The sequence below is a fragment of the Triturus cristatus genome, chromosome 12, assembly GCF_964204655.1.
Source record: "Triturus cristatus chromosome 12, aTriCri1.1, whole genome shotgun sequence".
NCBI classification, from domain to species: Eukaryota; Metazoa; Chordata; class Amphibia; order Caudata; family Salamandridae; genus Triturus; species Triturus cristatus.
Window position 1 is genome coordinate 127,544,754 of NC_140595.1, and position 19,427 is coordinate 127,564,180.

At 42.3% G+C, this 19,427-nt stretch overlaps 1 protein-coding gene across 1 annotated transcript in view; it reads left to right on the top strand.

The window, feature by feature from the left end:
- Positions 1 to 19,427, top strand: part of LOC146772866 (rho guanine nucleotide exchange factor 11-like) — a 224,146-nt gene that overhangs the window by 143,850 nt on the left and 60,869 nt on the right. Inside the window, exons 11-13 of the mRNA XM_085637040.1 lie at positions 3,637 to 3,724; positions 9,324 to 9,419; positions 16,706 to 16,785. Coding sequence (XP_085493166.1) covers positions 3,637 to 3,724; positions 9,324 to 9,419; positions 16,706 to 16,785 — 264 coding nt within the window. The remainder of the gene's footprint in view (positions 1 to 3,636; positions 3,725 to 9,323; positions 9,420 to 16,705; positions 16,786 to 19,427) is intronic.

Genomic DNA, 19,427 nt, shown 5'->3' on the forward strand with positions numbered 1-19,427 from the left:
CTAATATAATGAGTTCTGCAAATCTACTGATGTAAATGAGCCTGCAAACTCTGGTGGCAAAAATCTTTATAACAGCAAATTGGGGCTGTGGCACACCCAGACACAATGAGATTCAGCGATATGAGCCTTTTTATTGATGATGTCCCATATGCTTTAAGCTCATAGTGTCTGAAACCACATGTACGCAGAGGTGATGCAGGCCCAAATCAACCTGAAAGAAAAATATTCTGCAAGCAGCATGCTGATCGCAGCAAATCCAGACCAAAAACATCTTTATATCACTGCCTTCTTGGCCGGACCCCAAGGCAACCCTACCTATACTACTGCTAAGTATCTTAATTAGTAAGTGTTGTCCAATATCTCTCGCCAAGTGAATATTATCATCAAAGATGTGTTTCATCCCCTCTAATATCTGAACAGAATACTAACTCTTCTACTTTCACCCAAAAGAATTGCCTTGTCTAGTAATGGTCTTATCCTGCCTGGATACTGCAACGACCTATACAAATAACAAAATCCAAACTTTTGCTGCATGGCTCATACTCTGGCTAAAACAGAATACCATATTACACCCACCCTTATAGCACTTCTGTGGCTCGAAATCAAGGAGAGATAACAATTCAAAACCCAGTGCTTAGTCTACAGATCTCTTCATGGTTACGCTCTATCGTATCTCAAAAGTATTCTTCATCTGCACTATTCTTCTAGGTCCTTGAGATTGGCCAGTTGTTTTGTCCTTACAAAGTCTCATGTTTTGGTGATTATATCTTCTTGTTCGATGCTCACATTTCTGATAGACACTTCTCACCACAGATTCCTCACCTTTAAAATTCAGAAAATTCAGAAAATGTTAAAGATACTGCTGCTGACCCACGCACACAAGGCTCTACACATCCAAGGACCCTCCTACATTAGCCACCACCTGATCTTCCACCAACCATCGAGACAACACCATTCCACCTCCCTTTCACTTGCCCATACTCCCTGCATTTACCGAAGCAGAAGTGGAGGATGCTCCTTCTACCACATCAAAGCAAAGACCTGGAGCAGCCTCCCCAAACACATCTGGACCATCAGCTTTTTTCCGGAATTCCAAATGGCCCTGAAGACCTGGCTATTCGGATAAGCCACAGGCTGTAAGCGCCCGGATACCCTATTGGGTATTAGCTGTGCTTTTTAACTCCTGATTGATTGGGCCCCTGCCTGCTGGCTGGTGGCATTGTGTGACTTTGCATAGGCATCGTACCACCCAGGCCATGATGGAATGGATCACATATCAAAGAAAAATTGGGAGTCACAAGAAAAAATGATGCGTCACTCAGCTTCCAATGTTTGAGGTACCAATATCATTGGAGAGAGCTCTTGTGACTGAACCTCTCTAGTCCCTCTTTTACATTAGAATAGGGTGGAGGATAACTGGTTGGATTTATAAAACAACACTCACCCACCAGTACTACTGGTGGCATTGGCATGCTTCGTACTTCGGTCCTCACACAATATTGCTAATGTGTTTGGATGGGCTCAACGCTATTGACTTGTGAACTCTTATTTGAAGGTACAACGCGATCTCAGGTTAAAATTGTCTGCAAGTTTTTCCTATTCTTCTGGCGCTTTGCTATTTTTCAAGCTACCTTTGGTATGGTTAAAAATGTAAAAAGAGTATAAATGTACTCCAACATCTAAGATCAACATGTTTCAGCCAATAACAGTCGTCTAACACGGTTGTATTACTTTCTTTAAGACTGAGGTAGAAGATCGCTTTTCTTTTCCTGACACGGTTTGTGTAGGCTAATCATCTGTGCCAATTTTACATGCTATACATAATGCATCCAAATCAAAGGAGAGCGAGCCCTGTAGATTCCATGTGGTCTGGAATTATTCAGAACTATCCCAAACCCTCAACCTATCTTAGCCACTGGTGGTGTAAAGTTATCACCACTATGGTGTGTTGTTGGGTGGTGTCATCATTGGGTTTCACACCTAGGCACTCAGTTCCCTAGGTGAGTACTTCCATCCTAGGGAAAATATTTGTGGGATCTGTGTGGTGTTACTAAAATTATCTCTTGTGTTTTAGAACAATATTTTAACTTAGGTGAAGTATACAGGGGTAAGACTATAAGGTGATGTTATGACGCTCAAAGGACGTGTAAATTGTCCTTCACATCACAAATTGTTTGTCAACAAGTTTTAGCCTGTGTTGCCGTAAGGGTCTGGGCTTATGTCAGGACCAAAATCAATATTCAATGGGTCCCTAACTGTTGTTTTTTGTGTGTTTGTAGACCCATAAGTCTATTATCATGTGTCTTCATTCCAATCACTTTGTTGGAAAGCTAAATGGGCTTTCATTGAGCCTATGCCTTACTTAAGTTTCCTGTTCTGCCTCATGGGAACAGTTGAGGCGGGATATCATGGCAACTTGCCAACAGTCGATCCCTGGTGACATGACCTGGGTCTTCCTCATCCTTCCTGGAGTGACAGAACAGGAAACATAGGTAGAACTTTTCAAGTTAGAGATCAGCGCACTGTCACCAATAATTGTTCTATCTGAGGGTGCAGGAAAGAGTGAAGCAACTGGCGCCAACATGCAAGAGTGGCACCTATATGCAGCCCGGACACTTGTCGGGTGGTACAAAGACTGCAGAGCCACACAATGCTACCGGCTAAGAAGCCATAACAATGTAATTAGGTCTCAATTAGTATGATTCTGAAAGTGTGCATTATATGCATGGATGAATTTACACAGTACATATTGCACATCAGCTTTCTGGAAGAAAAACTGCTGAATCCACAATATCGACATACTCTGTGGCATAGCTGTTAGAAATATTTGAATTAAGAGAATTGTTTATGCAGTATTTTAGTGCACTCTGGCCTGCTCCTTTCGATGTATATGGTTGTTTGCATTGTGTGATCGGGAGCGGTTGAGGATGCATGACTGGTGTATAAGCATGATGTCCATCAAGTGAGCCCTGACATATACGTTGCCTGCTGTGCTTGCATCTATGGCTTTGCATTTGTAGGATATTCTCGTTTTTGAGACGGATGGATCGGATTTCCGTAAAGGGTATTTATGTCTCAGTGTTCTTCATTTTCCATGTACTTGCATACAATAAAATGATGTAAAGAAAAGGCTGGTTACAGGAGTCATTGCATTAAATGAACGAGTTGGTAAATGAGCCTCAGTTGGATAAAATCTGATCACTCTCATTGGGGAAAAAAAACACATTTTTATTTCACTGCCTCGGTCCCCGCTGCCTTTTGGCTGTTGTTTCAGAACCTTTCGGTATTTGCTCTATAAAATGTGATACTTCACCCTGGAGGGCATCAGTGCTTTTATGAACAGTGAAACATTGTAAAAATATAAATTTAACTGTAAGTAGGAATTTGCTAACTTTTCCATCTGCTGAGAAAAGGATTTAGCAAGTATGCAATATTATTTCTTCATTTTGCTCTTCAAATTAGTGGTACCTTTAAAAGTTACTTTCCATAGATTTCATAACTGGTACTTATGTAAACTATTGTCTTTATTTGTGGCAAGTTGGTATATAAATAATTAGGAATTCCGTCATTGTTGTGTCTATTAACTTTCGGTTTCTGCCATGGTGGTTTCCTGTATAGTCTTCATTTGTTTTTCAGACGAGAACGCCTTTTTCATCATTTCCACATGCGAGTATGTACCTCAGATCTATGAGCTTGTGGCACGCACTTCACTGGAGAGAAACAGGTAAGAATTTCAGCTGACACCTTAATGCACGAACAGTGAAGCAACAGGACTCTTCCTAAAGGCCATATTTTGTAGAGGCTCCAAAGTACCCTGATGAATATAGTCAGTGTATCCTCATACAGGCTGGAACAGCTTGCATATTCACAGTCTAACTGTTTTCTACAGGGATAGCCTTCAGGAGAAGTCTAAAAAAAGTTCTGATCTCTGAGACTGTTGCGCTTCTCCAGACAACCTGTGTAGAGTCCTCAATGCCACTTTTCTAAGGATAATGTGAAATGACTGGTCCAGTTCTAATTGTACCAGCAGTCATTTTCGCAGTATTTAGATCTTGTCTGAACAGTTTGAGGAATAACCATCAGAGGTTCTGCTGTGGTTCCCTTATATCACTTGACACATTTGTAATGCTTTCGAGAGAAAAGAAATAGTTATTAGCATGTATTTTTGACCCAACCCAGTTGGTCTGTTCTAGGAGCGCTGGTCATCAATCACTTTAAAAAGAAAATTCTACTTTTCTTATTTTTGTGGCCTTTTTGTGACTGTTCTTTTCCTTTAATTTTATTTGTATATCCTTCTTGCATCCTATGGTGACATATTTTACTTTTGAAGCTGGTTTTTGCCATATGTATTAACATCAGTACCTGGGTTTTCTGGAGACCACAATTCTTTAAAGGCCTTAAAGTGCCTAAAATACCTCTGCACACAACACTGATTATACAGTTAGTGATTCACGCTAACTGTTATGGCGAATTGTACATTGAGGCATAGTAATTTGATATATCATAACAATGATGAGGGTTACAGCAGATTAGCTTCAGCCATAGCCTGCACTTTGGTCTCACAGACTAACCATTTATTCGAAACATTAATTAGGATAGAAGAGGGGAGCCAAGGAGACACAGAACCCCTAGCGTGCTTCAGAACCCACAGCGGAAGAGCAGGGGGAGTTTTATGATGAGTAATATGACCAACGCATCTTAGTGGCATCTCAAGGGGATGATGATATATGGAAGGACTTAGACACCGACTCTCCTGAGTACAGGTCCGACGCCATCCGTTCTCTGCCAGCCCAACTGGATGACTTTTTTCTGTACAATATCTCTCATTAAAATGAGAGTAGACACTTAAAAGTACAGCTAGAAAAAGACAGGCCCTGGAGTGTTTCCTCCCATTAATACTGATATCACTGAAGAAAGATCCGTTTTTGCCCCTGCTACCTTGAATCATGAACCAGAGGAAAGAAGCATTTAACAAGTCAGCTTTCTCAGAAGTATTAAGAACAATGGTAGAGAAGAAATATAAACCCTCTAGAAAGACTCACTAGACAACAAGCAATGAGCTCACAGACTCCACAGCGAGGAAAAGGGCTAATGCTCCAGCATCCAAAGAACCAGTCCCAGAGAAGGAAAATAAGCTGGTTGAGATGGAAGGAAGAAAGATGAGGCATTCAGCAGCCACACAGTGACGCACCACACATTCTAGTGTTATTAACTGTAGAAGGAAAAGAAAGAACTGATGCAACATGTCCAAGAACAATACAAATGCAATACAAGCAGGAAAGGCCATCTTCAATGCCAGCCTCAAGTCAGCCCTTGAAGCTGCTAAAGCAACCAGCAGACCGATGTGCATGGACACTACACTACTAATAGTATCCAGCTTTAAACAAGAAGTCCACATTTCTTTGATAATTATGTCTTTTACAGGGGAAAGCCGCACAGAGCTGCAGTTGATGACTCTCTCCAGCAGATACAAAAATACAATCATATGGAAAAGGCAGTGGGCCCCTACAATTCAGGTGGTCTTACAGTAGGAGCACTCCTCCTACCAGGAGAGCAATTGAATGAGGGAATTTGCAGACCATTCTACAACCAACACAGTGCTCCCAAGGGGTGAGTGTGTAGAGACCTAGTACTGCATGGCCATACCCATTGGCGTGGAGTCACTTCTTTTGAGTCACGGCCTTTGGTGATGGCAGACCATAAGTGGATCAGCCACAGACAGCAAGTGACTCGCAAAGAGAAGCCCTCAGCATCAAACACATTTAGGAAGTAGACTGGGAGGTTTGCTCCAGGAATTGAGGAACATCACCCATCACAAATGGGTGCGAACGTCTTAAAACACAGTTACTGCCTAGAGTTAGGAATGATAACATCAGATGTCAAGCCAAACAGGAGAGTTTGCAAAGGAGAGGAAATGACACTGTTAAAAACAGGAAATACACAACCTCATACAGAAGGACCAGTAGGGCAGGTGCCAAAAGAGTAACAAACCTAATGACTGTACTCTCTCTGCTTCCTCATCCCCAAACAAAATGTAATATTGAGACCCATCATAGACCTAAGATTACAGAAGACATTCACCAGACACACAATTTCAAGACAACTTCACTGTAGAAAGCCATCCCATTGCTAAAAGAAGAGGATTACATAGCAACTGTAGACCTCAAGGGGCACATACTTGCACACCCTGATGAACTTCAAGCACAATAAATCCCTTAAGTTTTTTGGTACACAATTCACATTACTAATTCTAAGTTTTACCCTTGGAATAAAGTAAGCACCAAGTGTGTTTACAAAATGTCTTACAGAAGTAGCAGCTCACTTGAGAAAGCAGGAGATACAAGCGTACCCCAACCGATTGGATTGGATGGTGAAAGGCAAACTCGCAAGACTTCCAGAATGGTATACAAAATAATAATGGAAGTAGTAGACATACTGAGTTTCTAAGTGAACAATGAGAAGTCTTCACCACTCCCTATGAAGAAAATGGATAGCTGGGGCAGATTCAGTTGCAATAAAGGCATGCCTGGTTCAAAAGAGCGTGCAGTCATTGACATAGCAGGTTTGCCACTGCAGGAAGAGACCATCTGAGATTGTGAACCTGAAATTGCTGAGAATGATGACTTCAAGCATTAAATGAATCCCACCTGCCAGACTCCATAGGACACTCCTCCAAGAAAGGCTGCTGAGCCAATGGTTACAATCAGTGGGGGACTGGGAGGATCTTGTGCAAAAGTAAATACAGTAATGGGTAGCAGAAAACATCACAAGAGGCAGGGCACTCAAAATACCCACTTCTCTAGGTCACCATCACAACAGTCTCACTCTACACTGGGTGGGTGCATGCAGGAGAATCAACAGATCAGGGGCTAATGGAACCCACAGAAAGCTGAAAAACTCATACAAATATTACAACTCACAACAGACTTCTTTGACTTGAAGGCCTTTCACAAACATATCAGAGAGATAGTAAAGATCCAGACAGACAACCCAACACCAATATTCTTCGTGAGCAAACAAGGGAGGGTGGGTGGTTGGGGGGGGGGGGGGGTGTCAGGAGGGCCTGCCATGATGTGTGCTATGCAAACTAGCACAGGAGATCTGAATATGGACACTCCAAAAAAAAGATATCACTGACAGCGATACACATGCTGGGGTAGAAAACCATGGACGCAGACAGATGAGGCAGACAGAAGGTATCTCGCAGGAGTGGGAGCTAGATCAGGGAGAGGTACAAAGAAGCTTAAAAAAATGGGGGGCGCTACACATAGACCAGTTACCTACAAAAATAGAAAATGCCAAGACTTTGCATTGTGTCCAAGTACCCACATGAAATCTAGCTTATGCTTCGATTAAGGTATGCCTATGCAGATAGAAGCATATGCATTGGCGAATTGCACGCTTACATGTAACGTCATAAAGGGGATGGTACTTGCCACCGTCAAAGATGGGACAAAAAATAAGGACAATTATGTAGCCAGTAATTCTGTGGCGGAATAATGCACAGCATTTGTATCTACAAAAGTATTCTAGTTTCAAAACTATTGTTACAGCTAAGTACATATTTATTTTCATAATCTCATGTTATCCACCCTTGATCAGTAAAGCTGTCCAATTGTCCTCCAAATAGATGTACCTGAAATGTATTGTTTTTTGTTGCTACTTCTTTTCTGGATGAGGTCATTTCTTCTCTATTTTGTTTTGCTTTTGTCACTCCTCTTGAATTTCGTTGGATTTTGCAACTTAGGGAGTAATGTGAAAGGGCCATTTTATATTGCACTCTCTTACTTAACTGTTAATACAAATATGAATTTAATGGAACAAATAAAAAGTACCATTTGCATATAGGATAGAATTAGTGGTTCTATTAATCTGGATTTAAGAGTTTTTAATTCATGTTTCAGACTTTTCAAGCATTTTTGGACAGACTGTGTGTATTGTTGGCCGCCTTCTGGTATGCACACAATAAATGTTTACTGATAATTATTTGTTTAATTGGCGTTATTTTTCACAGCGTCGGCCTTTAGCGGAGGAGCAGCCGTGCATGTTTATAACACACGAAGGATTCAGAAGCAAACTTTGGTTGGTTACAAAAATTGTCTTGGGAATTTCGATAGTAGGACAGACAGATACAAACATTTGTACAAACTCTGACCTGGTGGAAGTGGGTTCTGTAAAACAAAGTGATGTTTTTGGGAGGAACATATGGTTCTTATTCCATCCAAATAAGGAGTGAGGGCTCAATCTCTAATAAAGATAAATGTTGTGAATGAGTGCTCCTGCATTGAAGAAGGCCTCACTTTTTGTCGTTCTTTGCCGTGGGGATCTTGCGCCCCATCATATTGTTCCTGATGGTGTGGCCAGAGAAGGTAGTTTCCGTCCTTTAGTTCAATGTACTGGTGGGAATAACTTTACAAATGGCAGGCGCACAGTGACCTCAACTTGATGTGAGTTTGAAGGATTGACACTGGAGGATGCTGAATATATACAGGTGGCTGTTTTTACTGGTATCGCTGAGTGGTGTTTCCATGGAAGACGACCTTCTCAATGGTCTTTTGATGTATGCTGTCTTAAAATGTTATACCTATATCTTTATGCATCTTTATATCATGATACGCCATGCTATTATCTTTTGTGTATGTAAAGCGCTTTGATACCCACGGGTCTGGGAGTGCTATATAAAACTTATAAATGAATAAAATGGTAAAAGTCGAATCCAGGACAAACGTGGAGACTGGAAATGTATGTATGAAATATATTAATGATATGCCATGTAGCATAATAATGGAGAAGCACCCTAAGCATGACACGGCCTTGTCTGACTATCTAGTGGCCCCACATCACTGAACCTGTAGTCATTAGACCCCTGCATGAGAATTTTAGTGTGTACCCAGGCAAGTTGAGGATATTTTAGAGTATTAGACAGCACTTTACTGAAGATCAAAATAAAATAAGAAAATGCAAATGCCCACATTGAGTTAAAAAAGAAAGAACGTGTTGATCATGTGTGTCTAATCCTTTAATTAGTCACTCACTAAAGCAGGCTCACTTCTAACGAGACAGCAGCTCTGAATGGCCTTCATGTTGAACATGTACCTGTTAAAAAGTTTATCTTGGTGCAAGCTGAGTTTATTTCCTCTTCAAACCTTACTTTGCTGCATAACAGAACTGCCAGTCTTGTTGATCCTTTTCAACAAAATAATGACTTTCTGCAAGAGAACCCTACTCCCTCATTTTCTGATTGTCAATCAGACATTGATGATTTAATTTGATAATTTCATTGACTGATGCTCATTTTATTCAACTTATTTATTCGTTTAAAGGTGGAAAGCTCGAATTGAAAAAGTAGTGGAAGTTGCAACGAGGAACTTCAGTAGCCGTGGGCAGGAGCCGGTCAATCACACGCCTCCTCTTGTCAGGTGAAGTGAACAGTCTTATTTCCTGGATTTACCAATCACTTGGCAGATATTGAATTCTATGCAGTGTTGGCTATTGCCAGTATGTTGAAATGACTAACAAAATGTCCAACACAAGCACACTTATAGCCATGAGTGGCAAATGGTTATTTGGAGTTTTGGTTCTATTATGCATTCACGTTGTAGTTAGAATTTTAAGGAGCCCTGATTCATTCTGCAGCACAATATTAACTTATTTATACAAAAAGGGAATGACAAGACTTCACAAATGGGCAAATTCGTAGACCGGAGAACACAGAATAATGTTCAGTTAGCCGGTTAAATAAGTTCTAGATTGAACAATGTTTTATGGATCATGTGCACTTACTCACATTGTTTAGTTACTTCAACCAGTGCCCTAGAAAAATAAGCAAAAATGTAATTGCACAATGATGCTATTTTAGAGGTATGGGTGTTTCTCTTACACTGGGTAGTGCTTTCTGCCTGCCCTTCTTAGCTGGAAAAAAAAAACCCTACATGATGACATTGCTGGTCTTTCTATCATTTAGGGCCTTATTATGGGTTTGGCGGCCCCCTGCAGTGCCACCCACAGGAGGACTGCTAAAGCTGTGGTGTGCTTGCCCGCCGTATTACGATTATATTCAATGGTGGGCAGCCAGTGCTGGGGTGGTCTCCCGGCGGTGAGCTGTTATGATGATCATGCAAGAGCCTAACATGCTGCCCGCTGCCTTGACAGCGCCTACAGTATGTTCCTGCATGGTGTGGCATGCATGCCACACTCTGCAGGGACAGGGATGCAATTCCAGGTGGGCAACATGTGCCCACCTGCATTCACGCCCAGAGGCAGCAAGAGGGCTCTGTTAGGGCCCCCTTTGTTGCCTCTCTGCCCCCCTTTCCATGACAGGCTCCCCACCTTGAAAAAGGTACTTGACAATCAACTCAGAATATGCTTGGTGGTGCTGCAGCGGCACTCCCAGGATATTCCTGCTCCTGACTGCTGCACAACAGCGCGGGATCCTGGATTCCCCGGCGGACACATTGCTCCTGTAGCGCTCCGACCACACACTGCGGGCCCGCAGTGTGCAGGGGGTGGGACCACCACAGTGAGTACGTCGGTCCTATGGACCACCATACTCGCAATAAGGCTGTTAATGTTATTGACATCAATGTACGCCTAGCCACCACTATAGTGATTGTGATTTGTAATTTCATGGAAGTCTATTCTGTGTGTGTCTTGCTTTTGCTTCATTGCTAAAGCTTTCACATGCCTGGGTGGCCCACCTTTGAAAGAGGAGCCCACGGGGTTTCCAAACCCATGCAACTGTCTATGACTTTCACTGAAATCACAGTTTATGAACCAGAGGCCACTGCTTCGTAATAGACATATTGGAGAGTCTAAAAGGTAGAAGGCGAGAAGACAGTAGATTATCAGGCAACTTTGAAACTCTCCTATCTCTCCTAAAATGCGTTAATTGCTAGCCTTGGGCATCTATTTTAGCCACTATATTTATTTATTTGGGAATTTTATTAAGTGTTCAATGTCTTCTGTCAGTTGCTTTAAAGTGTTAAAAGTCTTCAAGACAAAGTCATCTTTTAGGGTAGTTTTTGTCAGATAAGTGAGCTATAACTGTGCCAATTTTCTTTAGCTGTGACCGGTTTACTACAAAAGCTGGTATGAAAGGTTTCCAGATGTTTTCGAAACCCCATGTGGTTTGATTCAGTTCTCAGATTTTGGGGTATTCTAAAACTTAGGAACTTGAATCTGCCTCTCTGTTTGAGTAATTTGAGGTGATGAGGTGCGCATTGCTCCTTACTCAAATTCATTTTGACATTCTCTAGATTCTGATAGATGATTGTAACTGCAGATGCCTTGCCTTTTGAATTCCTGCAATTATCAGACTAAATCCAGAAACGTTATTAGCAATTGCTCCTACGCATTGATAGGCGGTGCCATCAGACTTTGCATTAACTTTGTTGCTCCTTTGCAAATGTTAGCAGGAAGCCATATATGTGTGCAAGTCTTGCACATTAGCGTCAGATCCTTATTTTCCTCATTCTTCGATGGTGATCTGGAACTCCACTTCTGAACTTCGTCAGCGTCTTACCTACTTTAAAAACTCTTTTTTTGAAGATGTTTTGCTAGGGATCTCAGGCTACAGGTTTCAGTCGGGGCCACACCTACAGAAAGCAAATATATGGCACAGACCCGCATGACATCTGTTTGTGGTATCGTGGATGTAGGCATGATTCAGAGTCATTGAACAAATGCTCTCTTATGCGTCCAAAGGCCTTTAGGGATCAGATGACAAAATTGTATGTCACAGAGCACAAAAAACTTTACTGCTATAAGTCCAGGTCCCCATCCTCTGGTAAGTGTAAGAGAAAGGATGTTCCAAATCTCATTGTAAACACAGAAGTGCAGATGGTAGGCCTCCCCTCAGGGCAGATTCCAACCATGGTTCACATGCTCCAATGCGCTCTGAATTTCTCTGTGAATCCTAATCTCCGCAGCAGGTGGAGGCCTTTTAGGAGGCACTGCTGCAGCTTCTATGATCAATTCTGGATTCTCCTGGAGTACCTTTGGTCCCTGCTTCTGCAGGAAACCAAGTCGGACTTCCGCTTGTAGCTCCTGCTCCATTACAAACTGTGAACCCATTAGACCTCTGTATGTACCCTCACCAATGCTGAGCCACACCTTAACTTCATTTCTGGAGGCCATACTGATTCCAGCAATGCCGGTGCCTGCCCCTTCCCCACCTCCAGCTTCAGTGGCACAAATTCTGTCTCCAACTGTGACCCTGATGTCTGGTCTCCAACCGTGCTCAGCTAGATCATAGCCAATGTCTCTTTATGAGATTACAAGGGCATAGCCAGTTATGTTAGAAGACCGTCTTCGGAAGTGTATTAGTCTCATCATCAGTGTTTTCTGAGACTTGAGACATTATGTGGCCAAACACAGATGGCATAGAGAACCCTCAAGATGTTCCACATGCTAGAGACGATGAGGCAGACTGTTGTTTTCCTTCTCACTAGACTGATGATGGGCTATACATAGATTTCCAAGATGCTTCTTGGCTCCTTTTTCTGTGGTGGGAGGTATTGTTGAAAGGAAGATCCACACCTTGGAGAAGTGAATTACTTTATTTTGTGAGCCGCCTGAAGTATAGATTGCAGTAGCCAACATCACCAACATTCCTTCCCACCGTTTCCCAACCGTCGCCTCTCCAGTGTTCTGTGCATAATCACAAAACCCTCACTACATTGTAGGTTCCACACATGGATGACCTTACCAACAAGCCCACAACACATCCCCCTCTTTATTACAAAAAACAAAAATATTGACAAAAAAACCATCAAAACTGATTAACTTAAAGTTGGAAACAAAAACACAGACATCAAAGATAATAACCCTATGGCCTAAATACAAAATGAGAAAAGCTAAAATAAACCACAAAATGCATTCTACATTATCATACTCATAATCCTCTAAACATTTTGACAATTTCCTAATTCTTTTGTCAATGTCTTGTCCAGCATGATGTACATGAATTTTCCCATTAGCAGTCCTAGAAGTGTCTTCAGACTACTCACCACTCCCACATTAGCTTCTTCCAACGCCACTTCCCTCTCTTCAATCATCACAGCCTCACTGCTCTCCTCCAGAATATCTGAATGTACAGGTACCTTGTGTTCCCTTTCATTGCTGACCATCTTTCCATCATGTCAAAATCCTCCAAAAAGTCAGCTTCAAACTTATGTGACTCCCCATGAACTCGCTTCCATATCTCATTTGGATCCACAGCCACTCAATTAAGATTCCATACTTTACCGTTACTCAACCTCACTGAATTACACAAAACTTCAAAAAGTTCCTCCAGTTCATAAAATCGACAATCCCCTTTAGCTACAAAACCCAGTTTCTTAATCCGAACCCAGTCACCCACTTTGACCTTCACCCATTTTGAACCTCTCTTAGTATCATAATACAACTTACCTTTATAATGACTCTCTTACTTTTCCCCACACTCCTTTAACTGACTACTATTCCACACATATACGAAATAACCAGGTGTAAACTTGGTCCTAGGATTCCTACCCCTCATCATAAACAGAGATACTCCAGTCGATCGATTATTAGTAACTCTGTAAGCCCAAACCATTTTACCCAGTTGAGTAACCCAGTCCTCATTACTTGCCCTACATAACTGTATGATACATTTGATCACACGGTTAAATTTGTCTACCATACCATTGCCACTGGGATTGTTTAGTGCAGTGGTCTCATGCTTCACACCACTGCTTTCAAGATAAAGCTTAGTTTTATTGGAGACAAATTTCATTCCATTGCCACTCAAAATGGTGGCTGGAATGCCGTCCAATGTAAAAATCTGTTCCAGGAATTCACAAAATGCATCCATATCTGCCTTTTCTCCCACCTTCACGGTCAGCCATTGGCAACAGAAGTCAATTAAATCCAACACATACTTGTGAGGTTTCCCAAGGGGTCCTACAATGTCAACTGGAATCAAACATTTACTCATAGTTGGTGTTAAAGTCTGTAAAGATTTATCAGCCAAAACACAATTGGGGCACTCTCTTACATATCTTTCCACCTCAAGATCCACACCTGACCACCAAAACATCTTCTTCACAATAGACTTGGTTCCAGTAATTCCAGAATGCTCCTCATGGTGGTGTGATGACAATAGGTCAATGGTGAATAACCACTTGCAAACTCTGACAAAAGTTACCAGCACATTAATTCTTGGCAACAGAAATTGGCCCACAATTATGTTGTTGTTCAAAAATGGCATAAGTCAAAATACAACAAATGTTGCCATTGCTTCGTCTAGCAACCACTAATGGGGGAAACCCAATCAGAGACTTCTATTGGTCAATGACCCCAAAGAAACCTTCTTCGCCAGCTCTTCAGAGACTTCATCCCTAACCATGAAAGGAATGTTCCTTACCTTGTGGACATTAGGTCTTGCATCATCCTTCAAAATAATTCTGTACTCAAATCCTTTCAAATTCCCCAACCTACCACTAAAAACCTTTGGAAATCTTTTGAGCATATCATTGCCCATATGCACTCCTTTATCAACCACCATCACTTGCTCTTTGCTACTGGTATCAAGCACAATGTGCAAATTTCCATGGTCAAACTAACCAAACACAAGGGGGCCCTTTCATAGCAACATGCAATCCGCCCGAGTCAGCCTATTCTTGAATCTCAAATTAAGCCACCTAAATCCAATCCCGTCAATACATTCTCCACTTTAACCCTGAGGACCCCTCCAACTTTATTGACAATTCTTTCTCTCCGCAGCTCCTCGTTGATGATAGTGTATGGGGACCCAGAATCTGCATAAATCTTTAAGGATACATCAACAACAGTCATCCAGCACTCAAATTTAGATCTGTGAGATTTACCATCAACATTCAAAACAAGGCTTCTAAACAAACTAGCTACATTGTGACAGTGCTCGTTGTCACCTTCTGAAGTTTTCTTATCTTCCTTACTTACTGGCTCACTCACACACTTAAGAGTCTTTCCTTCTCCTGCACACTTTTACAAAATGCCATACAATGCCACAATTGCTACACTTTTGCATGGCAGCAGGACAATTTTGTTAAATGCCAAATGTTCTTTACTGTCACAATGTTAACATCTGGTTTGATCTTTGGATTTGGAATCTTTTACACTGTACTTAGATGCTCAATTTCGAAAAGTGTCATAATCATTTGCATTCTGTTTTAACACCCTAGCACACCTACTCGACTTCTCAGTTTTTTTAACAACTGCCAACACATCATTTAACGCCAAATCACCACTGACCCATAAATGCTCCTGAATGGTTGGATTCTTGGCGTGCATCACCAACAGGTCCCCGATGAAACTGTCTTGTAATACACCAAATTTGCAGTCTAAAGGTAATTTCTTTACCTCTGCAATGTACTCTTCCACTGATTTGTTTTTCCTTGTTTCTGTTGAAGGAACATGTACCTGGTAATACCAATGCAAATATTTGGTGTATAGTACCCATCCATATCCAAAATTACAGCCTGGAAAACATTCACATCGCCCATTACCACCAATTTTGTCATTTGGAAGTGGAAACTAATTTTCGGCTACTGCATTCTCAAGCAAATAGATCTGCTTAAACCTGCAGTTCAATATATTCTCTGCTACCTCCGTCATCTACAGCAATCGACCCTTGCATTTACTTGCATACGTCTTCACTTGGATGCCATTGAAAGTTATATGAAGAATATGAAACACTTGTCCTTATTCAGAATCTCTGTCATCAAGGCTTCATGGAAGGACTCAAACAAGTTATTCCACCCAGGGTACCTCCTGACCATGTGAGGAAAATTAACATTGTCCTAACCAGAATCATGAGCTTTTCTTTTGAACCTCTACATTTGTGCCCATTACAATTCCTTTCCTGAAAAGTTGCTTTCCTTGCTGATATCACATTTTTAAGGCATGTTAGCCAATTGAAGACCCTGGAAGAGCCTTTCGTTCTGGTTCAGAAAGACAGGATTGGCTTAGAACCAACCCTAAATTCCCTTTGAAAGTGGTTCCTCCATTCCAACTCAGTCAAGCCACTGAGCTCCCATGCTTCTTCGCACAGTCATACTCTGTGGCAGAGAGGGCCCTTCACACCCCTGCTGTCAAGTGTGCTCTCATGTATTACATTGATAGAACTGAGCTCTTTTGCAAAACTCAACAACTTTATGTTGCTTTTGCCCTGCCACATAAAGGTCAGGCTCTTTCAAAAGCTGGCATAGCTAGATGGATGGTCAAATGTTTTCAAAACTGCTGCATTACAGCTTGAAGGAATTTCCCTGCTCTGCCCAGACAGTATTCTACTTGCAAAGAAGGAGCCAAGTTCAAAACTAGACTGCAGGATAATCCTAAACATGTTAATCTACAGCACTACATGGTACGAACAGATACTTATGATAAAAAAGTAAGTAGAATATTCCTTATTGCATGTTGATTGGATTATTTATTGTGTAATTGTGGAAAAAAGGAAAAAGTAGCAATTGTAATTTTGAGTAGCTTCTGTGTACCCTTTGGCAGATTATGACCTCCTTGTCAAGAGATCACTTCTATTGATTTGTATTTGTGGACCCTAGGCTTCAGTTCACAACTTGTACCAAACTCTTTCATATATTCAATTTTACCTATGCCTTCTATGCCTATTTTTGTTTAAGAGCTTCACTAGACAAGGAAGCGTGTTTTAATCTCATTAACATTGATTATATTTCTCTCATCGTAGCGTGGCGATAAAGAATTCTGACGTCCCACCCATTATCTCTGAAAACTACACTGTTTCAGAGATGGAAGAAGTCCCTCTAGGTGAGTTCTGTTGCTTGGAGAATCTTTAAAGCGCATCAATTCTGATGGACACTTCTAACCGCATATTCCTCACCATTAGACTATTCGCCAGGCACCAGGCCATAGCAATGCTCCGGTGTGCTGGTAAATGAAGCTGTGCAGCTCTGTTTTGGTCTTGTCCCATGCAGTAAGTGATGGAGCTGAGCCACATATAGATGCCACCCCATGTGACAATGTCTGTTCTTTCTTTCAATGCCTTGAAGTGTGGATCTAGAGCTCTGCTCTCTTTTCTTTGGTTCGCACATTCTTTCAAAAATCCTTTCATGTGTCTGAGGGAATGGTGTCCCCCAACGAGGCCTAAAGGGTTCAAACTGTGCCATGACTGCCAGAAACTGGTGTTGATGGTGGACCCGCACAAGGTGTGCCTCTGGTGTTTGGGCTTAGCGTAAGACTCCAAGTCATGCAAAAAATGTTATTTCATTCACCCGAAGGCAATTCAGGACCGTGAAATGAAAACTGTTTGTTGCCAAACACCGAAACAAGTGATACACTACATGTAAGTTCCGCTCCTGCTCCAAGTCGAGGGCACAGGCTCATTCCTGCCTTCGAGGCCACTCCTGTGACCGATCCAATTAGTGTGCAAGGTCATCTGGTAAATCCAAATCTAAATTTTAGAAGAAGCATAAGATGTTAAAGTGGGACTCAACCACAGCCAGCCACTCTCTGCCCAAAGGGAAGTCAGGTGATGTTAAGGTGCCAATCAATCTTGCTCCAGATCCCGATCGTGGAGTAGATTCCTCAACTGGTCCAGTTGTGCCTCCCTATTTTCTCGAGCCATCTGCAACACCGCAGAAGGTTGAGGACTTTAAGGAGACCATGCTGCATATTTTTGGCACTCTGCTGGCTCCCTCTGGCACACCTTTGGGCCCCGAGGGCCCACAGGGTCATCCAGTTAAGTTACCACTGGTAGATCCATTATCTGTGCCATCTGTGAGCCTCAAACCCGTCCTGGGTTCTGCCCACATCTGGTGCAGACTTCCATTCCAGCTCCAAAATATATGCTGGTTCCTTCTCCACTGATATTGGCCCAACATCACCAGTGCTGGAAGTGCATCAACTGCTGATTCAAGTGTCCGACTTCGAGCTACATCCATTTCGAACTGACCAAGGTCACCCCTGACTTTACTTCAGAGCACCTGGTCCTAGTATGCTCTGATTCAGTCAAAGCACTTCCTCTTCCACAAGGTCTTCCTCAGAGGCCTTTTCACATTTTTAACTCTTTTTTTTCCCTTTCATTGTATTGACATATCAATCATAAGAACATACATGTACATATTAGGATCCATCAGCATGGCGATTGCTTTGGTCCCCTCCCCTCAACCTTCCCTTGTGTCCCAAAAGCAGACCTTCGCCAAATATAGCACACAGTATCATTTACATCCATGCTCGCCTTCCATGTTGTTTGTCAATCATGAACTGTTAACTCCCTAACAGTTCCACCCTCCTCCCATTTCCATATCGTGGTTGTTAATTATAAATTGTAACTTATGGCTAGCCTCTCTTCATAATCAAGGAGGATGCCAGTAGGTCTTTCCTGATTTTTTTTTTCCTTATCTATTTTTGGCAGGGACTCAACCCTCTGGTCCCAGTACTAAGGTCCTGTTTCTCCTGAAACAGGGGGGCTTTGTAAATCCTTCGACATTGTTGCCCATGCTCAAAGGTCATCCTCCATTTTTCGTCCTCACGGATTAGTTTCATGTGGACTGCTTCTGCAGCTGCCTCTTCGTTCATGTCCCTTAGCCATGCCTCTATAGTCGGAGGCGAGGTGCATCATCAAGCTTTCACAATTCATCTTTACGCCAGGACAAGACCAGGAATTTCCTGCTCTGCTTCCTTTTTGTGTGTGCTGGAACCAGCCCCAGCAACACTGTCGTTATTTCTAGGGATACTACCCACCTTGTGGCCGCCCTCCATCGGGTCAGGACAGTCACCCAATATGTTGTCAGCTGCCGGCATGCCCATACCATATGAATAAATTCTGTGTCTATATCGCCACGTCTAGGACATTCGTTCAAATATTCCCAGTAGATCCAGCTCTGAGTCCATGGGGTGAGATATGTTTGGTGTATGAAATTATATTGGATAAGTTTAAAACGTGCATTAGTATTTATGGCTTTAACTCCTTCATGTATTTTCTTCCAGGTAGGGGCAGTTAGAGGCTCCCCAATTATGGTCTCCCATTTGTCCTGGATGGGAAGAGGTTCCCCCGGGTCATCTTCCCAGAGCGAGCGATATAGATGTGAGACTAACCGACGGCCCTCTGCCATAGTAAGCATAGTTTACAAGACGTTGGTCCAAGGGGGCTCCACCGGGAATGATGGCCAGAGTTTGCACGCCACTCTCGATATTTTACCATATTGGCCCATTCCTAAACCAAAAGCTGCTTCCGCTTCCATCCTTGTAATAAGTCTCCCATCTGGTGGCACCCCCACCCCTCTGGCCATCTCCGCACCGACATAGAATCAGCTATCGCTCTAAATGGTTTCACCACCCATAACGGCATATTTGGGGCCTAGGGCGCACATCTTACTACTTTACAAACCACCCTTTCCCATATCCTGGCAACATGTTGGACAATCTGTGGGACATCTGCCAGAGCCCGA